This window comes from Salvelinus alpinus, chromosome 5 (genome assembly GCF_045679555.1).
Source record: "Salvelinus alpinus chromosome 5, SLU_Salpinus.1, whole genome shotgun sequence".
Taxonomy (NCBI): Eukaryota; Metazoa; Chordata; class Actinopteri; order Salmoniformes; family Salmonidae; genus Salvelinus; species Salvelinus alpinus.
Window position 1 is genome coordinate 72,172,374 of NC_092090.1, and position 21,404 is coordinate 72,193,777.

Below are 21,404 nucleotides of genomic sequence, written 5' to 3' on the forward strand. Positions count from 1 at the left end.
ACAGGAACAACCACACCTGGAGAAGCTGTTTGTAAAGTACGTGCCCAGCACTATCGACATGATAGTGGAGGGTATTGTTGACGGCAAACAGGTGGAGAAACTGAAGACCATCGTCCCTCAGACAGATCTCAACATGGTTGGTACAGCTTGGCCTTCTTGAGTGTTATAACATGAGTGTTATAACATGTTGCTAATTATATTTACCCAAATTGAATCGCATGAACTGGTATACAGTATTTCCTGCAACAAAATCAGTTTCTGTATAACATGAGTGTTATAACATGTTGCTAATTATATTTACCCAAATTGAATCGCATGAACAGGTATGTAGTATTTCCTGCAACAAAATCAGTTTCTGTATCACCTACCTCAGATTGGATCCAGCAAACTTCTTACCCTACATTTCTAGTTCCATAGTCCATTTTCATGATGCCTGTCCATAACGTCTATCTGTCTATCTGTCTATCTGTCTGTCTGTCTGTCTGTCTGTCTGTCTGTCTGTCTGTCTGTCTGTCTGTCTGTCTGTCTGTCTGTCTGTCTGTCTGTCTGTCTGTCTGTCTGTCTGTGTCTCTGTCTGTCTGTCTCTGTCTCTGTCTGTCTGTCTCTGTCTGTCTGTCTGTCTGTCTGTCTGTCTGTCTGTCTGTCTGTCGTGTCCAGGTGACGCAGTTGTCCATGATGCTGGATGCCCTGCTGGAGACAGAGGTATATGATGCTGATGTTCTAGAGTGTTTCTTCCTGGAGGCACTGTATTGCTCTCTGGGGGCATGCCTACTGGACAACGGAAGGGCCAAATTTGATGACTTTGTAAAGAAACTGTCCAGCTTGACCACTGGTCATGATGAGAAGGCTCTTGCTGGACCTGGAGAGATTCCAGGTGAGAGAGGCACTGTCCAAGCCAAGGGTCAAATACAGTCATACTTCAATTTGAATTCAGCTATTAAATACCCAAAACTACAAGTTATTCATAAAATGAATGGTTGGGATGTCCGTTCACACAGGTTACCTGCCAACTCTGTACGATTTCCATTTTGATGGGACCAAGAAGAAGTGGGTTACCTGGAGCTCCCTGGTCACCAAATACGTCCACAGCCCTGATGTGAAGTTCATCGATATCCTGGGTAAAGCATCAATGCATGTGTGCTCAGCAAAAAACAAATAAATAAGTAATCCACTGGATTCCTACAGATACCAAATGTACCCTTTTTTCCAACCTCACTTTAATTTTCCAACCTCCCCTTTTTCTCTCTTCTCTCTCTCCATCTATTTCTCTCAATCTCTATCTCCATTTCTCTCTCTCTTACAGTCCCTACTGTGGACACCACGCGAGCCAGTTGGCTACTGGAGCAGATGGTGAAGATCAAGAGGCCTGTAGTTCTGGTGGGAGAGTCTGGCACCTCCAAGACAGCCACTACTCAGAATTTCCTGAAGAACCTCAACATGGACACTACTGTGAGTTTACAACAGGATGTCACAGAGACACAGACAGAGCCCATGACACTGAAATGGCAACCTATTCCCTATTCCCTATATAGTGCACTACTTTTGACCAGGGCCCATTTAGGACGTACACCATGTGTATTAACTATGTTTAATGTTGCTTCTTTGTGTCTCCAGATGATGCTGACCATCAACTTCTCATCACGGACCACCTCCATGGACCTCCAGAGGAACCTTGAGGCCAGCGTGGAGAAAAGGACCAAGGAGATATACGGCCCTCCCATGGGCAAAAGACTGCTGGTCTTTATGGATGACCTCAACATGCCCAGGGTAGGTACCTGCCTGCTCTTCTCTAGCTCCCCATCACCCTCTCTTCCATCCCTCAACCTTCATCCTTTACGTGTGTGTCTGTGTTAATGTAGGTTAGCGTGTTTGTTTGTCTGGTTGATTGTATGTTGGTATGTCATTGTACCTGTGTCCTCTCAGGTGGATGATTATGGGACCCAGCAGCCCATTGCCCTGCTGAAGCTGCTGTTGGACCGAGGAGGCATGTATGACAGAGGGAAGGAGCTGAACTACAAAGTTCTGAAGGACCTAGGCTTCATCGCAGCCATGGGCAAGGCAGGAGGTGGGAGGAACGAGGTGGACACCCGCTTCATCTCCCTCTTTAGTGTCTTCAACATCCCCTTCCCAGACGAGGACTCCCTCCATCTTATCTACTCCTCCATCCTCAAGGGACACACCAGGGTGAGACGCACTGTCACACATTTTAAGATGCAGCTGTTACCATGAAAAACAGCATTACCACACATTAATTATTGTATGAAATGACTTGATTAAACTCTAACCATTTAAACCGTAGCCGTTTGAGGAGTGCATCCAGACGATGTGTGACAAGCTGACTATCTGCACTCTGGAGCTGTACAAGAACATCATCAAAGACCTGCCGCCCACGCCATCCAAGTTCCACTACATCTTCAACCTCAGGGACCTGTCCAGAGTCTACAACGGTCTGGTCCTCACCAATGCTGAGAGGTCTGAAACATTACTCTCGGTTGAATCTAAATAACATGTGTTAAGAAGATGTTGCTGACACCTAGAAGCTCATGTTAAGTGTTGTGTCATGTTTAGTCTCTGAACATTTCTCTTCTGTAGGTTTCTGACAGTCACCCAGTTTGTGCGTGTGTGGAGGAACGAGTGCCTGAGGGTGTTCCATGACAGGCTCATCAATGAAATAGACAAAGCCCTGGTACGTTCATCTGCATGGTTCTGTTCTGCTTAATCATGAAAAATGTATTAATGACTTTACAGTAACTTCCTCTTACTATATTGTACTTGTTTTCCATTCTCATCTGTCCCCTGTCTTGTTGTCTCAGGTCCAGGGCCATATAAAGAACCTGATAGATGAACACTTTAAGTCAGACTTGGAGTCAGCCATGAGGGACCCCATCCTGTTTGGTGACTACAGAACTGCCCTCAACGAGTCTGAGCCACGTGTCTATGAGGACATACAGGACTATGACGCTTCCAAAGCCTTGTTCCAGGTACTCAGAAGTTGGGATGATGACTTTCAAACATTTGTTTGATTTTTACATTTATAATTGCCCCTTGTCACCTGTACTAGGCAAAATTAAACAGCACCCTTTTTTCAATATGTTCAAAATATCACAACTTTACTGTTTGCCCAGTCTCAAGCCTTTGTCTTGTTGCTGACCTGTCCCTGTCACTGCTCTGTAGGAGATCCTGGAGGAGTACAATGAGAACAAGACCAAGATGAAACTGGTTCTGTTTGACGACGCCCTGGAGCACCTGACAAGAGTGCACCGCATCATCAGGATGGACCGCGGCCACGCCCTGCTGGTGGGGGTTGGCGGCTCCGGGAAGCAGTCCCTTACCAAGCTGGCCGCATTCACCGCAGGCTGCGAGGTCAGCCAGACACATCTGCTGCGTCCCAACTGGCACCCTATTCCCTATATGGTGCACTACTTTTGCTCTGGACAAAAGTAGTGCACTATATAGGGAATAGGGTGCCAGTTGAGACACATCCATCATCTGCTACTGCTCATATAGGAGGTGGCTTTTAAAGAGACACCAGAAAGATACCTTCTTATATGGACTGTTGTTTGCCTCTCCAGGTGTTTGAGATTACACTGAGCAGAGGCTACTCAGAGACCAACCTCCGTGAGGACCTGAAGATCCTGTATCTGAAGCTGGGCATTGAGGACAAGAAGACGGTTTTCCTCTTCACTGATGCCCATGTGGCTGAGGAGGGCTTCCTGGAACTCATCAACAATATGCTCACCTCGGGTAAAAACTTGAGCATACACCAGCTCACATTGTGTGCATCCCAAATGCCACCCTATTCCCTAGATAATGTACTACTTTGGACCAGATTCTCCAGTCTGACTAACCCTTTGTGTGTGCAGGCATGGTCCCTGCTCTGTTCCCAGATGATGAGAAAGAGATGGTGCTGAACCAGCTCCGTGATGAGGCCATGAAGATGGGCTCTGGCCCGTCCAAGGAGAGCGTGTGGCAGTACTTTGTCAACAAGAGTGCCAACAACCTGCACATTGTCCTGGGAATGTCCCCTGTGGGAGACACCCTGAGGACACGCTGCAGGAACTTCCCAGGTACACAACCCTTCACTACCGTTCACTTGGCTTTGTCGACTGTCTGAAGAGTTTATGTAATTGCTCCTTGTCTCATTTATCTCACAGGGCTGGTGAACAACACTGGTATTGACTGGTTCCTGCCCTGGCCTCCTCAGGCTCTGCATGCTGTGGCTCAGTCTTTCCTGGGTATGGAATCACAGATTCACACTTCCACCACCACTACAATGTACTAAAATTGTACAATCGATACATTTATCACTGACTCTGATTAGGGTGTTTATACAAGCTTTATAGTGGTGCAACTGAACCCATCAATGTCATGCCACAGGTGAGAGTCCGATGATCCCTGAGAGGCACTCGGCAGCTGTAATTGCTCACGTGTGTATGGTGCATGGCTCGGTGGGTGACTACAGCAAGATGTTCCTGCAGAAGCTCAGACGCAGCAACTACGTCACCCCCAAGAACTACCTGGACTTCATCAGCACCTACGCCAACCTCCTGGAGGACAAGGACCAATACATCCTGGGTAAGCACAGAGTGGGAGAAATATCAAGCCTAATGAAAGAGCCTTGGTTTCCCTGCTACTGCTGTGCTGTATTGCAGTGGTATTTGTGTTTTTTTTGTGTGTGTGCCTGCGTGTGTGAGAGATAGTAAAGTTGTCTCCCTCTGTCCCTCGCGTGGTGTTCCAGCTCAGTGTAAGCGTCTGGAGGGTGGTCTGGATAAGCTGGAGGAGGCCAGTGTGCAGCTGGCTGAGCTCAACATCAAGCTGGCAGAGCAGAAGGTGGTTCTAGCAGAGAAATCCTCCGCCTGTGAGATCCTACTGCAGGAGATCGCCACCAACACCACCGTGGGTCAGTGCAGTCAACACAGCATTAGGCTGAGTTCCAAATGTAACCCTTTCCATATACCCTATTCACTATTTAGTGCATTACTTATGACCAGGGCTCATACGGTAATGCACTATATAGGGAATCTGGTGCCATTTGGGAAGAGCCTTTAGACAAGTTCGCTGTACAAGTAAACACAACTCTCCTTCTTGTGTAGCTGAGGAGAAGAAGAAGCTGGCGGAGGACAAAGCCAAGGAGATCGAGGAGCAGAACAAGGTGATCGCTGTGGAGAAGAGGGATGCTGAGAGCTCATTGGCTGAGGCCCTGCCTGCTCTGGAGGCAGCCCGCATCGCCCTGCAGAGCCTGGACAAGTCTGACGTCACTGAGATCAGGTGCCCCTCCCTGCCTTCCCCCCTCTGTGCTCCACTGCACCCACCTGGTTGGTTTTGTGTCCCACAAGTTAAACAGAGGTTGCACCCTATTCACTATATAGTGCACTACTTTTGACTCTGCACTATATAGGGAATAGAGTGTAATTTGGGAGGCACCCATAATGTAGTGGTTACACTCATCAGACAGATCAGACAGTCTGGGCCAGGAGTCAGCAGTCTGGTCCTGATGGAGTGTCACGTTGTCATCTGGCCCCTTCCCCGGCCCTTGGCTCTCTGGAAAATAGGAAAATGTTGTCATAGGAAAATTACAGATGGTGATTTTGGGAAATGTCTTATGTTGATTAATGGAACAAGTTACTCAGTGGCTTTAAAGCTTACACAGAGCAGACCCCCAGGAGCAGGACTGAACTGAACACACCTGGTCCAGACCACTAACCTCATAGATAGTGAAGGCAGCTTTGGTTAGACACAAATCAATAAAAACATATATAAAAAAACACAAATCAAATACGTCATTCCCACACTTCAAAAACATTCACTGGGAATACGTTTCGAGTTTTTAATCCATCTGTTGAAGGAGGATATAAGTATGAACCTAGTGTGACCTATGCTTTTTTCCGTGATCCTTATCCTAATTCATAGAAAACTCAATTTCAACACTCCAAGAAAATACAGTGCCTTCAGAAAGTATTCACACCCCTTGACTTTTTCCACATTTTGTTGTTACAAGGTGGGATTAAAATGGATTTAATTATAATTTTTTGTCAACGATCTACACAAAATACTCAATGTCAAAAATTCTAAGATTTGTAAAAAAATATATATATAAAAAAAAAAAAAAATAGGAAAAATAAAACACTAATATATCTTGATGACACTAAAATTTTACAGTTGAAGTCAGAAGTTTACATACACTTAGGTTGGAGTCATTAAAACTCGTTTTTCAAACACTCCACAAATTTCTTGTTAACAAACTATAGTTTTGGCAAGTCAGTTAGGACATCTACTTTGTGTATGACACAAGTAATTTTTCCCAAAATTGTTTACAGACAGATTATTTCACTTATAATTGACGGTATCACAATTCCAGTGGGTCAGAAGTTTACATACACTAAGTTGACTGTGCCTTTAAACAGCTTGGAAAATTCCAGAAAATGATGTCATGGCTTTAGAAGCTTCTGATAGGCTAATTGACATCATTTAAGTCAATTGGAGGTGTACCTGTGGATGTATTTCAAGGCCTACCTTCAAACTCAGTACCTCTTTGCTTGACGTCATGGGTAAATCAAAAAGAATCTGCCAAGACCTCAGAAAGAAAATTGTAGACCTCCACAAGTCTGGTTCATCCTTGGGAGTAATTTCCAAATGCCTGAAGGTACTATGTTCATCTGTACAAACAATAGTACGCAAGTATAAACACCATGGGACCACGCAGCCGTCATACCGCTCAGGAGGGAGACACGTTCTGTCTCCTAGAGATGAACGTACTTTGATGCGAAAAGTGCAAATCAATCCCAGAACAACAGCAAAGGACCTTGTGAAGATGCCTGAGGAAACAGGTACAAAAGTATCTATATCCACAGTAAAACAAGTTCTATATCGACATAACCTGAAATGCCGCTCAGCAAGGAAGAAGCCACTGCTCCAAAACCACCATAAAAAAGCCAGACTACGGTTTGCAACTGCACATGGGGACAAAGATTGTGCTTTTTGGAGAAATGTCCTCTGGTCTGATGAAACAAAAACAGAGAAGTTTGGCCATAATGACCATCATTATGTTTGGAGGAAAAAAAGGGAGGGAAAAAAGGGAGCCTTGCAAGCCGAAGAACACCATCCCAACCGTGAAGCACGGGGGTGGCAGCAGCATGTTGTGGGGGTGCTTTACTGCAGGAGGGACTGGTGCAGGAGGGACTTCAAAAAATAGATGGCATCATGAGGAATTTAAAATTATGTGGATATATTGAAGCAACATCTCAAGACATCAGTCAGGAAGTTAAAGCTTGGTCGCAAATGGGTCTTCCAAATGGACAATGACCCCAAGCATACTTCCAAAGTTGTGGCAAAATGGCTTAAGGACAACAAAATCAAGGTATTGGAGTGGCCATCACAAAGCCCTGACCTCAATCCTGTAGAAAATCTGTGGGCAGAACTGAAAAAGTGTGTGCGAGCAAGGGGGCCTACAAACCTGACTCAATTACACCAGCTCTGTCAGGAGGAAAGGGCCAAAATTCACCCAACTTATTGTGGGAAGCTTGTGGAAGGCTACCCGAAACATTTAATCTAAGTTAAACAATTTAAAGGCAATGCTACCAAATACTAATTGAGTGTTTGTAAACTTCTGACCCACTGGGAATGTGATGAAAAAAATAAAAGCTGAAATAAATCATTCTCTACTATTATTCTGACATTTCACATTCTTAAAATAAAGTGGTGATTCTAACTGATCTAAAACAGGGAATATTTACTAGGATTAAATGTCAGTAATTGTGAACAACTGAGTTTAAATGTATTTGACTAAGGTGTACGTAAACTTCAGACTTCAACTGTATCTTGATGTTAGAATCACCCAGTCTTTCTGGGTAAGTCTCAAAGATCTTTGCACACCTGGATTGTACAATATTGTCACATTATTATTTAAAACATTCGTCAAGCTCTGTCAAGTTAGTTGATCCTTACTAGACAGCCATTTTCAAGTCTTAACATAGATTTTTGAGCCAATTTAGGTCAAAACTGTAACTAGACCGCTCAGGAACATTCAATGTTATCTTGGTAAGCAACTCCAGTGTATATTTTGCCTAGTGTTTTAGGTTATTGTCCTGCTGAAGGTGAATTTGTCTCCCAGTGTCTGTTGGAAAGTAGACTGAACCAGTTTTCCTTTAGGATTTTGCTTAGCTAGCTCTAATCTGTTTATTTTTATCCTAAAAAATGTCCTAGTCCTAGCCGATGACAAGCATACCCATAACATGATGCAGCCACAATCATGCTTGAAAATATGAAGAGTGGTACTCAGTGTTGTGTTGGATTTGCGCCTAACATAACGCTTTGTATTTAGGACAAAAAGTTCATTTTTGTTGCCACATTTTTTGCAGTTTTACTTTAGTGTCTTATTGCAAACAGGATGCATGTTTTGGAATACTTTTATTCTGTACAGCCATCCTTCTTTTCACACTGTCATTTAGGTTAGTATTGTGGAGTAACTACAATATTGTTGATCCATCCTCAGTTTTCTCCTATCACAGCCATTAAACTCTATAACTGTTTTAAAGTCACCATTGCCTCATGGTGAAATCTCTGAGCGGTTTTTGTTCCTCTCCTGCAACTGAGTTAGGAAGGACGCCTGTATCTTTGTAGTGACTAGGTGTATTGATACACCATCCAACTTGTAATTAATAACATCACCATGAAAGGGATATTCAATGTCTGCTTTTTTTTATATTCACCCATCTACCAATAGGTGCCCTTCTTTGCGAGGCATTGGAAACCTCCCTGGTCTTTGTGGTTGAATCTGTGTTTGAAATGCACTGCTTGACTGAGGGACCTTACAGATAATTGTATGTGTGAGGTACAGAGATGAGGTAGTCATTCAGAAATCATGTTAAACACATTTGAACTCCTGAACTTATTTAGGCTTACCATAACAAAGGGGTTGGAATGCTTATTGACTCGAGACATTTCTGCTTTTCATTTTTTATTCATTTGTAAACATTTCGAAAAACATAACTCCACTTTGACATTATGGGGTTTTGTGTGTAGGCCAGTGACACAAAATCTCAATTTAATATATTTTTAATTCAGGCTGTAACACCACAAAATGTGTTAAAAGTCAAGGGGTGTTAATACTTTCTGAAGACACTGTAAATCCTGTTTTACAGATCTTGCTGTGCTGTGTTGAGACACTGTATATTTCCCCCTTGGAGAGGTGTAGGATTAGCCAATGAATAGAAACGAAACAAATATTTTCTGGTTTAGATTGTTTTCCTGCTCGACTCCTTTAAAGCAGCAATTCGTAATTGGGGAAACTGCCACGTCAATTTGTGATATTACAACAACAAAGAAGTTATTTTAGACAACGAACACAGTTTTTTCCCTCAGACATCATTACATGCGTGATTTTTTTCTAAATTACCATGATGCCAGATGTTCCTCTCCTCTTTTTCATCAACAAAAGAAAATAATAACCAAGGCGCTACGTCATACAGTGGCGCTGTTTCACCTTATGCGGATTCCAGCTTTAACAAAAGTTGTTGCCCTAGAGCTCCATTCATGTTCATTGATAATTTTTTTCCTGTGCCTGTCTCTTTGGTTGTGCTTCTGTCCGCTCGTCTTGCAGATCATTTGCCAAGCCGCCCAAACAGGTGCAGGTGGTGTGTGAGTGCATCCTGGTGATGCGAGGCCAGAAGGAGATCAGCTGGAAGTCAGCCAAGAGCATGATGTCAGAGGGCAACTTCCTGCGCGCATTGATGGAGATGGACTGTGATGCCATCAACCCCAGCCAGGTCAAGACTGTCAGAGGTAGGTAGGCCACTTTAGTCCTGTGGTTTTCACACCAAAACAGGACAACAATAGGTCTAACTTTATCCGTAATGCAACTTTAATATGCAGTATGAGCCCTCAAATAGCAAATACATGGATACAGGTAACTGCCAAAATAAAGGAAACGCCATCATAAAGTGTCTTAATAGAGTGTTGTGCCACCATGAGCCGCCAGAACAGCTTCATTGCTCCTTGGCGTAAATTCTACAAGTGTCTGGAACTCTGTTGGAGGGATGCGACACCATTGTTCCACAAGAAATCATTTGGTGTTTGTGGTGGAGGAAAATACTGTCTCAGGCGCGGCTCCAGAATCTCCCATAAGTGTTCAATTGGGTTGAGATCAGGTGAGTGGTGACTGAGACGCACACACACTCTAAATCCCCTATGCTCCTTTGAGACCCCTGTGGCTTCTTCTAGCCATGGTAGCCAAACTCATGGGCAACTGGACATATGTATAGATGACCCTAAGCATGATGGGATGTTAATTGCGTAGTTAACTCAGGAACCACACCTGTGTGGAAACACCTGATTTCAATATACTTTGTATGCCTCATTTACTCAAGTGTTTTCTTTATTTTGGCAGTTACCTGTATATGTTCACTCTATTGCCCTGTGTTTCCCCTGGCCAGGCTTCTTGAAGAACCTGAACACCAGCTTTGAAGAGATGCAGGCCATCAGTAAGGCTGGCTCTGGGATGCTCAAGTTTGTGGAGGCTGTCATGGGCTACTGTGACGTCGCCAGGGAGATCAAGCCCAAGAGAGAGAAGGTAACGTGATCCAGGCAATGTGATGACTTTGATCGGCACAGGGGAAGTGCCATAGTCATGGATCTCTTTTGTTTATGTTATAGGCATAACACTATCCAGAACATGGCCCATGCCATTTAAATGGCACCAGCCTTTAAGAATGAGCAGTGTTGTGTTAGTGGCGTTTCAACCCCCCTAGCTGTCTGTTGCAGGTGGCACGCCTAGAGAAGAACTTCTTCCAGAGCAAGCGTGAGCTGGAGCGTATTCAGAATGAGCTGGGGACCATCCAGAGGGAGCTGGGGGCGCTGGGGGACAAGTACAGTTCTGCCATGGGGGAGAAGCAGCTGCTGCAGGAGGAGGCTGAGGTCATGGAGAGGAGGCTGATTGCTGCTGACAAACTCATCTCAGGCCTGGGCTCGGAGAATGAGCGGTGAGGACAGCACGGTGGAGTGCATATACACACAGACTCAGCATGACTTACAGCCAGTTGAAGGCTGTAGACCGTATTTGAATCAACGTTGTTTCCATGTCATTTCAACAAAAAAATTCAATGTGATGATGTTGAATCAACGTGGAAAACTGATTGGATTTGCAAAAAGTCATCAACGTCAGCATGACTTGCAGCCAATTGAAGGCTGTGGACCATATTTGAATCAACATTGTTTCCATGTCATTTCACCCAACTTTTAACCTAAATCCAATGACATGGTGAAATGTTTTGTTGAATTCACATTAGTTGACAACTCAACCAAATGTAAACCAAAACTTGACATTGAAATGACGTCTGTGCCCTACCATCTCTGTATCTGTCTCTTCCTCCTCTTCTCGTCTTCCTCTCCTTCTTCCTCTTCCCAGATGGACAGATGACCTGGAGGAGTTGAAGCAGCGTCGTGTGCGTCTCCTAGGTGACTGCCTGATCTGTGCTGCGTTCCTGAGCTACGAGGGGGCATTCAGCTGGGACTTCAGGAATGAGATGGTGTTTGATGTGTGGGAGAAGGATGTGTTGGAGAGAGGCATCCCTCTCAGCCAGCCCTTCAGAGTGGAGAGCCTACTGACCGACGAGGTGGAGATCAGCAGGTCAGAGACTGTACGTGTGTGTTGGTGTGTGTGTGTGCGTACATGCATTCATGCATGCATTTGTGAGTGTGTTTTTTTTAATGCGTGTGTTTCCGTCCCTGTGTGAGAGGAAGAGAGAGAGTAAAGGTGTCTGTGTTGTAGATGGGGGTCAGAGGGCCTTCCTCCAGATGAGCTGTCAGTCCAGAACGGGATTCTGACCACCAGGGCCAGCCGCTTTCCCATGTGTATCGACCCCCAACAGCAAGCCCTCAACTGGATCAAAAAGAAGGAGGAGAAGTTCAACCTCAAGGTACGGCTAACTTTATCAGCTGACTTCACAGGATCTAACTATTATTCTTTTACATTTGCAAATTACTGGAAGTCATTTACTGGATGTTATTCTTATACTGTATGTGATTGACCTCTTCCATAGATCTCTTCGTTCAACGACCCAGACTTCTTGAAGCAGCTGGAGATGGCCATCAAGTATGGCTTTCCCTTCCTGTTCCAAGACGTGGATGAGTACATTGACCCTGTGATCGACAACGTCCTGGAGAAGAACGTGAAAGGAGCCGAGGGCCGGCAGGTTATAACGCTGGGGGACAAGGAGGTGGACTACGACCCCAACTTCAAACTCTACCTCAACACCAAACTGTCCAACCCCAAGTACTCTCCCTCTGTGTTCGGGAAGGCCATGGTCATCAACTACACTGGTGAGACGTCTCTGTATGTCAGCACGCCTGTGTCTACACTGTATGTGGTGTGAGTGTGTGGGGTAACAGTTTGTGTGCGTGTGCCTGTGTGCGTGTGTGTGTGTCTCTCTCAGTGACCCTGAAGGGTCTGGAGGACCAGCTGCTGAGTGTGATCGTGGGCTTTGAGCGTAAGGAGCTGGAGGAGCAGCGGGAGAGACTGATCCAGGAGACCAGTGAGAACAAGAAGCTGCTGAAAGACCTGGAGGACTCTCTGCTGAGGGAGCTGGCCACCTCCACAGGCAACATGCTGGATAACGTGGAGCTGGTCCACACTCTGGAGGAGACTAAGTCCAAGGCCAGCGAGGTTTGTCTGGAGACAGGATATACTCACTCTCAAGGGGAAGACATCAGAGAGCATGAGGCCTGGGCTCTCTTAATGCTTTGTCTGTGTTCTCTGATGTAACTCCCCAGGTGTTTGAGAAGCTGAAGCTGGCAGAGAAGACATCAACAGACATTGATAAGCTGCGAGATGGCTACCGTCCCGCTGCCAAGCGCGGTGCCATCCTGTTCTTTGTGCTGGCGGAGATGGCCCTGGTGAACAGCATGTACCAGTACTCTCTGGCCTCCTATCTGGAGGTTTTTGACTTCTCCCTGCGCAAGTCCCTGCCTGACTCCATCCTGCCCAAGAGGCTGAAGAACATCATGGACACCCTGACATACAATGTCTACAACTATGGATGCACAGGTGAGGTGACAGGGTGTTCAGGAATGGTCAAACCTGGACTTTTGTGGGAACAGTTATGTGATAGCTGGGATTGATCTGAAACTGTGTGTGTGTGTGTGACTCAGGTCTGTTTGAGAGACACAAGCTGCTGTTCTCCTTCAATTTGACAATAAAGATTGGGCAGCCAGAGGGGAGGGCTCCCCAGGAGGAGCTGGACTTCTTCCTCAAGGGTGAGAGACATATGATGTCATCTACCATACACTCACATAAACACAGCACACCAACTTGGAGACGCATAACTCACATACACTTTTTTTCCTCTCTGTGCTCCCCAATCCAGGTAACCTGTCCCTGGAGATGAGCAAGAGGAAGAAGCCATGTCCCTGGCTTCCAGGCCAGGGCTGGGAGGACATCATACGACTGGCTGAGCTCTTCCCTGCTGAGTTTGGCTCCCTACCAGATGACGTGGAGAAGAACCTGCCAGAGTGGAAGACTGTGAGTAACACCATCCAATCTTGTGACCTAGTGATGCACTGAATATGTTCCTATGTCCTCTCTAGAATGGTTCATTGTTAACCCTCCTCTCTGTTGTCATCTCAGTGGTATGACCTGGATGGGCCGGAGCAGGCTCCCTTCCCCATGAAGTATAAAGACAACCTGACTGCCTTCCAGAAGCTGCTGTTGCTGCGCTGCTTCCGCCTGGACAGAGTCTACCGGGCTGTCACTGACTATGTCACCATCACCATGGGAGAGAAGTAATAGACCGTTCTCCTACTTGTAAACAAACCTGAACTCCTATTGCTTTGATCCAAAATATCTTGACTTGTGGAGATGAGACTTTAGTGTTTCTCCCTATTCACTTTCTACTGTCTACCTCGCCACCCTCCCTCTCAGGTATGTGCAGCCCCCTGTGATCAGTTTCGAGGCCATCTATGAGCAGAGTTCACCCAACTCCCCCATCGTGTTCATCCTGAGCCCCGGCTCCGACCCAGCCAGTGACCTCATGAAGCTTGCTGAGAGGTCTGGCTTTGGGGGCAGCAGGCTCAAGTTTCTGGCCATGGGACAAGGTCAGGAGAAGGTACCAGACAACACTCATTAATCACAGCAATAGAGCTTCCAATGTTACAATTTATTTTTCTATTTTTTATTGAACCTTTATTTAACTAGGCAAGTCAGTTAAGAACAAATTCTTATTTACAATGACGGCCTACCAAAAGGCAAAAGGCCTCCTGCGGGGGCTGGGATAAGAAAAAAATATATAGGACAAAACACACATCACGACAAGAGAGACACCACAACACAACATAAAGAGAGACCCAAGACAACAGTATAGCATGGCAGCAACACATGACAACACAGCATGGTAGCAACACCACATGGTAACAACATGGTAGCAACACAACATGGCACCAGCACAACATGGTAGCAGCACAAAACATGGTACAAACATTATTGGCCACAGACAACAGCACAAAGCCAGAAGGTAGAGACAACAATACTTAACACGAAGCAGCCACAACTGTCAGTAAATGTGTCCCTGATTGAGTTTTTGAATGAAGAAATAGAGATAAAACTGTCCAGTTTGAGTGTTTTTTGCAGCTCGTTCCAGTCGCTAGCTGCAGTGAACTGAAAAAGGAGAGACCCAGGGATGTGTGTGCTTTGGGGATGGGTGTTGTATGTGGAGGATGAGGGCAGCAGTAGGTATCTCAACCAGTGGGTCTTCCGACCGGTATACATACAGTGGGGAGAACAATTATTTGATACACTGCCGATTTTGCAGGTTTTCCTACTTACAAAGCATGTAGAGGTCTGTAATTTCTATCATGGGTACACTTCAACTATGAGAGACGGAATCTAAAACAAAAATCCAGAAAATCACATTGTATGATTTTTAAGTAATTAATTTGCATTTTATTGCATGACATAAGTATTTGATACATCAGAAAAGCAGATCTTAATATTTGGTACAGAAACCTTTGTTTGCAATTACAGAGATCATACGTTTCCTGTAGTTCTTGACCAGGTTTGCACACACTGCAGCAGGGATTTTGGCCCACTCCTCCATACAGATCTTCTCCAGATCCTTCAGGTTTCGGGGCTGTCGCTGGGCAATACGGACTTTCAGCTCCCTCCAAAGATTTTCTATTGGGTTCAGGTCTGGAGACTGGCTAGGCCACTCCAGGACCTTGAGATGCTTCTTGCGGCGCCACTCCTTAGTTGCCCTGGCTGTGTGTTTCGGGTCGTTGTCATGCTGGAAGACCCAGCCACGACCCATCTTCAATGCTCTTACTGAGGGAAGGAGGTTGTTGGCCAAGATCTCGCGATACATGGCCCCATCCATCCTCCCCTCAATACGGTGCAGTCATCCTGTACCCTTTGCAGAAAAGCATCCCCAAAGAATGATGTTTCCACCTCCATGCTTCACGGTTGGGATGGTGTTCTTGGGGTTGTACTCATCCTTCTTCTTCCTCCAAACACGGCGAGTGGAGTTTAGACCAAAAAGCTCTATTTTTGTCTCATCAGACCACATGACCTTCTCCCATTCCTCCTCTGGATCATCCAGATGGTCATTGGCAAACTTCAGACGGGCCTGGACATGCGCTGGCTTGAGCAGGTGGACCTTGCGTGCGCTGCAGGATTTTAATCCATGATGGTGTAGTGTGTTACTAATGGTTTTCTTTGAGACTGTGGTCCCAGCTCTCTTCAGGTCATTGACCAGGTCCTGCCGTGTAGTTCTGGGCTGATAACTCACCTTCCTCATGATCATTGATGCCCCACGAGGTGAGATCTTGCATGGAGCCCCAGACCGAGGGTGATTGACCGTCATCTTGAACTTCTTCCATTTTCTAATAATTGCGCCAACAGTTGTTGCCTTCTCACCAAGCTGCTTGCCTATTGTCCTGTAGCCCATCCCAGCCTGTTGCATGTCTACAATTTTATCCCTGATGTCCTTATACAGCTCTCTGGTCTTGGCCATTGTGGAGAGGTTGGAGTCTGTTTGATTGAGTGTGTGGACAGGTGTCTTTTATACAGGTAAGGAGTTCAAACAGGTGCAGTTAATACAGGTAATGAGTGGAGAACAGGAGGGCTTCTTAAAGAAAAACTAACAGGTCTGTGAGAGCCGGAATTCTTACTGGTTGGTAGGTGATCAAATACTTATGTCATGCAATAAAATGCAAATTAATTACTTAAAAATCATACAATGTGATTTTCTGGATTTTTGTTTTAGATTCCGTCTCTCACAGTTGAAGTGTACCTATGATAAAAATTACAGACCTCTACATGCTTTGTAAGTAGGAAAACCTGCAAAATCGGCAGTGTATCAAATACTTGTTCTCCCCACTGTAGATGACCAGTTTACAGAGGAATATAGAGTGCAGTGATGTGTCCTATAAGGAGCATTGGTATCAAGTCTGATGGCTGAATGGTAAAGAACATCTAGCCACTCGAGAGCACCCTTACCTGACGATCTATAAATTACATCTCCGTGATCTAGCATGGGGAGGATGGTCATCTGAATCAGGGTTAGTTTGGCAACTGGGGTGAAAGAGGAGCAATTACGATAGAGGAAACCAAGTCTAGATTTAACTTTAGCCTGCAGCTTTGATATGTGCTGAGAGAAGGACAGTGTACCATCTAGCCATACTCCCAAGTACTTGTATGAGGTGACTACCTAAAGCTCTAAACCCTACTCCTACCTCTAAGCTCTAAACCCTGAGAGGTAGTAATCACACTGTTTGGGAGAGGGGCATTCTTCTTACCAAACCACATGACCTTTGTTTTGGAGGTGTTAAGGTTAAGAAAGCTTGTTGGACAGTAAGAAAGCTTTGTTGGAGAGCGTTTAACACAAACTCCGGGGAGGGGCCAGCTGAGTATAAGACTCTATCATCTGCATATACACACATTGGCTCCCGAGTGGCGCAGTGGTCTAAGGCACTGCATCCCAGTGCAAGAGGCATAGTCCCTTGCACTGGGTTCAAATCCAGGCTGTATCACATCTGGCCGTGATTGGGAATCCCATAGGGCGGCGCACGATTGGCCCAGCGTCGTCTGGGTTTGGCAGGGGTAGGCCGCCACTGTAAATAGGAATTTGTTCTTAACTAATTTGCCCAGTTAAATAAAGGTTAAAATAAAAATATAAATGGATGAGAGAGCTTCCTACTGCCTGAGCTATGTTGTTGGTGTAAATTGAGAAGAGCGTGGGGCCTAGGATCGAGCCTTGGGATACTCCCTTGGTGACAGGCAGTGGCTGAGACAGCAGATGTTCTGACTTTATACACTGCACTCTTTGAGAGAGGTAGTTAGCAAACCAGGCCAAAGACCCCTCAGAGACACCAATACTCCTTTGCCGGCCCGCAAGAATGGAATGGTCTACCGTGTCAAAAGCTTTGGCTAAGTCAATAAAAATAGCAGCACAACATTGCTTAGAATCAAGGGCAATTGAGACATCATTTAGGACATTTAAGGTTACAGTGACACATCTATAACCTGAGCGGAAACCAGATTGCATACCACATGTACTTTTGGTGCACATTCAACCACAAAGCTAATTGGAATGTTGTTCGTATGATACAGTATTGTTGTTGTGTGCTGTAGGTGGCGCTGCAGCTGCTGGAAACGGCGGTATCTCGGGGCCAGTGGCTGATGCTGCAGAACTGCCACCTGCTGGTGAAGTGGCTGAAGGACCTAGAGAAGTCCCTGGAGAGGATCACCAAGGCCCACCCTGACTTCAGACTGTGGCTCACCACTGACCCCATCAAAGACTTTCCCATCGGCATCCTACAGAAGTCTCTCAAGGTGAGGAAGAGCTCTAACTTAGTCAAACAGACCTGCTACCTACTGCAGCTAACACAGACTGTTGCCTAGTGCAGCTAACTGTATACAATGTGACTTAGTTTTATGATAAAGTGTCTGTCCGTCTATCTCTGATTCACTCATCCAACACCATACAGTCTCCCCAGCCCGATTCGTTCACCTAATCACGGCAGAACTGAGCCATTGAGGATTGAAGCGAATTGACTTTAGGACCTGATCTCTGTTTCTCTGTTCATCCAGGTGGTGACGGAGCCTCCCAACGGGCTGAAGCTGAACATGAGGGCAACCTTCTTTAAGATCGCCCACGAGACTCTGATGGGCTGCCCCCACCCGGCCTACCGCAGCCTGGTCTACGTGCTGTCCTTCTTCCACGCTGTGGTGCAGGAGAGACGCAAGTACGGCAAGATCGGCTGGAACGTGTCCTACGACTTTAACGAGTCTGACTTCCAGGTGAGTGGGAAAACAACTGTTTTTAACAGCATCCACAGGACTTACACTATTGATTACATTTTGCTTCATAGTAATTTCCTTTTGCTGATCAGTTTAAATGTCATGACTGTAACTCCACTCTTTGTGTGTGCTGATGTGGATGTTCTCTGTTGACTAGGTGTGCATGGAGATCCTGGACACCTACCTGACCAAAGCCCACACTCAGGGAGACGCTAAGATCCCCTGGGGAAGTCTCAAGTACCTCATAGGAGAGGTCAGGCTCACCTATTCATACATCACATTGACTTAACAATGATAATACAGAATCCTATTAGTATAATAGCCTAGCACTAATGGCTTCCATTTGTGTGTGTGCGTGCGTGTTTGCGCTCCCTCTCTCAGGTAATGTATGGAGGCAGGTGTATAGACAGCTTTGACCGCAGGATCCTGACGGTCTACATGGATGAGTACCTGGGAGACTTCATCTTTGACACCTTCCAGCCCTTTCACTTCTTCCACAACAAGGAGGTGGACTACAAGATCCCTCCTGACGGGCCCAAGGAAAATTATGTTGGTCAGTGGATGTGGTTCATCACTGGTCTGATATACAGACTTCAAATGTAGCTTTTTACATACGATTTCTGCTGCACCGCCATTGTTGTTATTAACTTGTAGTTGTCATCCATCTTCTCTGATTGACTTGCTATGTATCACAGGGGAGATTGAGACCTTGCCCCTGGCCAACACTCCAGAGGTGTTTGGTTTGCACCCCAATGCTGAGATTGGATACTACACACAGGCAGCCCGCGACATGTGGACCCACCTGATAGATCTGCAGCCGCAGACTGGTAACAGAAACCTCACACACACACATACACACAGACTGAGCATAATCTGGCCTCCTCACCTTTCTGTCGGGGTCCTCAGGTGAGTCTGGTGGAGGCATCAGCAGGGATGAGTACATCAGCAACGTGGCCCGGGACATCCAGAACAAGCTGCCCCAGGTGTTTGACCTGGACGTGATCCGTAAGAAGTTTGGCCTGGAGATCTCCCCCACCTCCGTTGTGCTGCTGCAGGAGCTGGAGCGCTTCAACAAGCTCATTGTCAGGATTGGACGCTCTCTGGCTGAGTTGCAGAGGGTGAGAGAGGGGGAGGAGACAGGCAGGAACAGTGAGGGGTATAGAAAGAGGAAGAACTACAGGGACAGATTGTCATGGGGCCTTCCTTTGTATCTACATAAAACAGTATAATTATCTTTAGAACGTTTGCTGTTGTCTATTGCATATTTACTAAAGGAACCAGGTGAGATACCTATAGTACCTATAGTTTGGTATGGGGATGTGAACTAACAAATGTGTCTGTGCCCGTAGGCTCTGGCTGGTGAGGTGGGCATGAGTAGTGAGCTGGATGAGGTGGCACGCGCCCTCTTCAACGGCATGATCCCTGCTATCTGGAGGAAGCTGGCACCTGATACCCTCAAGTCCCTGGGCAACTGGATGATCCACTTCAAGAGGCGTTACGACCAGTACAACTCCTGGGTGAACATCCTGCTCTCTAATACAGTTATTCTCTGAGACATATCGTACACATCTCCCAGAAGATTGGTTTAGTTTATAAGGATCCCCATTAGCTCTTGCTCATGCAGATATGTTATTCAAGGTCACACTTTCTTGGTATCAAAGTATCCATGACGTATAGTACATATAAATGTACATACTGTAAATACAGTATGTACATGTATGTAGTGGTTGTGTAGTTATGTTTTATTTGGATGGTTCTTCCTTCCAGGTGGATAAAGGGGAGCCCAATGTGATGTGGTTGTCAGGGCTGCAGATCCCAGAGTCCTACCTGACTGCTCTGGTTCAGGCCACATGCAGGAAGAACGGCTGGCCGCTGGACCGCTCCACACTCTACACACAGGTCACTCAGTACACCACTGAGGAGGAGGTCAACGAGAGGCCTGGACAGGGTGAGAGTCCTCAGACAGACAAACAGACAGACACGGACGGACGGACATATTAACACACACACGGACGGACATATTAACACACACACACGTACGGACATACTAACACACACACGGACAGACATACTGACAGACAGATGGACAGACAGACAGATGGACAGGCGGACAGACACCCGGACGGACATACTAACACTGACGGACGCACGGACGGGCGGACGGACGGACAGACAGACACGGACGGACATATTAACACACACACGGACAGACATACTAACACTGACGGACAGATGGACAGGTGGACAGACAGACACACGGACGGACATATTAACACACACACGGACGGACATACTAACACTGACAGACAGACAGACACACGGACGGACGGACATACTAACACTGACAGACAGACAGACAGACAGACAGACAGACAGTGATGCTTTGATACTGAGGGTTGTGCTTGTGTTCTCCCAGGCTGCTTCGTGTCAGGCCTGTATCTGGAGGGAGCAGACTGGGACATAGAGAGGGGTTGTCTGATCAGGAGTAAACCCAAAGTACTGGTGGTCCAGTTGCCCATCCTAAAGGTCATCCCCATAGAAGCACATCGCCTCAAACTACAGGTAGGGGCAGCGCCACTCACCACCTTATCCCTTCAATCAATCAATCAACTGTATTTCTAAAGCCCTTTTTACATCAGCTGATGTCACAAAGTGCTATACAGAAACCCAGCCTAAAACCCCAAACAACAAGCAATGTAGATGTAGAAACATGGCGGCTAGGAAAAACTCCCTAGAAAGGCAGGAACCTAGGAAGAAACCTAGAGCGGAACCAGGCTCTGAGGGGTGGCCAGTCCTCTTCTGGCTGTGCCGGGTGGAGATTATAACAGTGGCCAAGATGTTCAAACGTTCATAGATGACCAGCAGGGTCAAATAATAATCATCACAGTGGTTGTAGAGGGTGCAACAGGTCAGCACCTCAGGAGTAAATGTCAGTTGGCATTCAGAGTTCGAGACAGCAGGTGCGGTCGAGAGAGAGTCGAAAACAGCACGTCGGGTGAATAGGTCAGGGTTTCATTGCCGCAGTCAGAACAGTTGAAACTGGAGCAGCTCCACGACCAGGTGTACTGGGGACAGCAAGGTGTCATCAGGCCAGGTAGTCCTGAGGCATGGTCCCAGGGCT

General features: G+C 46.2%; 1 protein-coding gene across 1 annotated transcript in view; it reads left to right on the top strand.

The window, feature by feature from the left end:
• dnah10 (dynein axonemal heavy chain 10) overlaps window positions 1–21,404 on the top strand; it is a 48,050-nt gene that overhangs the window by 22,327 nt on the left and 4,319 nt on the right. Inside the window, exons 37-73 of the mRNA XM_071403078.1 lie at window positions 5–136; window positions 658–874; window positions 999–1,118; window positions 1,304–1,449; window positions 1,615–1,767; window positions 1,924–2,184; window positions 2,300–2,472; window positions 2,593–2,686; window positions 2,814–2,981; window positions 3,175–3,363; window positions 3,573–3,744; window positions 3,864–4,067; window positions 4,155–4,235; window positions 4,378–4,575; window positions 4,739–4,900; window positions 5,094–5,268; window positions 9,599–9,780; window positions 10,431–10,567; window positions 10,759–10,976; window positions 11,402–11,623; window positions 11,765–11,912; window positions 12,036–12,315; window positions 12,429–12,658; window positions 12,766–13,039; window positions 13,144–13,248; window positions 13,359–13,513; window positions 13,619–13,773; window positions 13,913–14,096; window positions 17,615–17,815; window positions 18,074–18,283; window positions 18,441–18,536; window positions 18,665–18,836; window positions 18,979–19,110; window positions 19,190–19,401; window positions 19,633–19,800; window positions 20,051–20,231; window positions 20,700–20,845. Coding sequence (XP_071259179.1) covers window positions 5–136; window positions 658–874; window positions 999–1,118; window positions 1,304–1,449; window positions 1,615–1,767; window positions 1,924–2,184; window positions 2,300–2,472; window positions 2,593–2,686; window positions 2,814–2,981; window positions 3,175–3,363; window positions 3,573–3,744; window positions 3,864–4,067; window positions 4,155–4,235; window positions 4,378–4,575; window positions 4,739–4,900; window positions 5,094–5,268; window positions 9,599–9,780; window positions 10,431–10,567; window positions 10,759–10,976; window positions 11,402–11,623; window positions 11,765–11,912; window positions 12,036–12,315; window positions 12,429–12,658; window positions 12,766–13,039; window positions 13,144–13,248; window positions 13,359–13,513; window positions 13,619–13,773; window positions 13,913–14,096; window positions 17,615–17,815; window positions 18,074–18,283; window positions 18,441–18,536; window positions 18,665–18,836; window positions 18,979–19,110; window positions 19,190–19,401; window positions 19,633–19,800; window positions 20,051–20,231; window positions 20,700–20,845 — 6,453 coding nt within the window. The remainder of the gene's footprint in view (window positions 1–4; window positions 137–657; window positions 875–998; window positions 1,119–1,303; window positions 1,450–1,614; window positions 1,768–1,923; window positions 2,185–2,299; window positions 2,473–2,592; window positions 2,687–2,813; window positions 2,982–3,174; window positions 3,364–3,572; window positions 3,745–3,863; window positions 4,068–4,154; window positions 4,236–4,377; window positions 4,576–4,738; window positions 4,901–5,093; window positions 5,269–9,598; window positions 9,781–10,430; window positions 10,568–10,758; window positions 10,977–11,401; window positions 11,624–11,764; window positions 11,913–12,035; window positions 12,316–12,428; window positions 12,659–12,765; window positions 13,040–13,143; window positions 13,249–13,358; window positions 13,514–13,618; window positions 13,774–13,912; window positions 14,097–17,614; window positions 17,816–18,073; window positions 18,284–18,440; window positions 18,537–18,664; window positions 18,837–18,978; window positions 19,111–19,189; window positions 19,402–19,632; window positions 19,801–20,050; window positions 20,232–20,699; window positions 20,846–21,404) is intronic.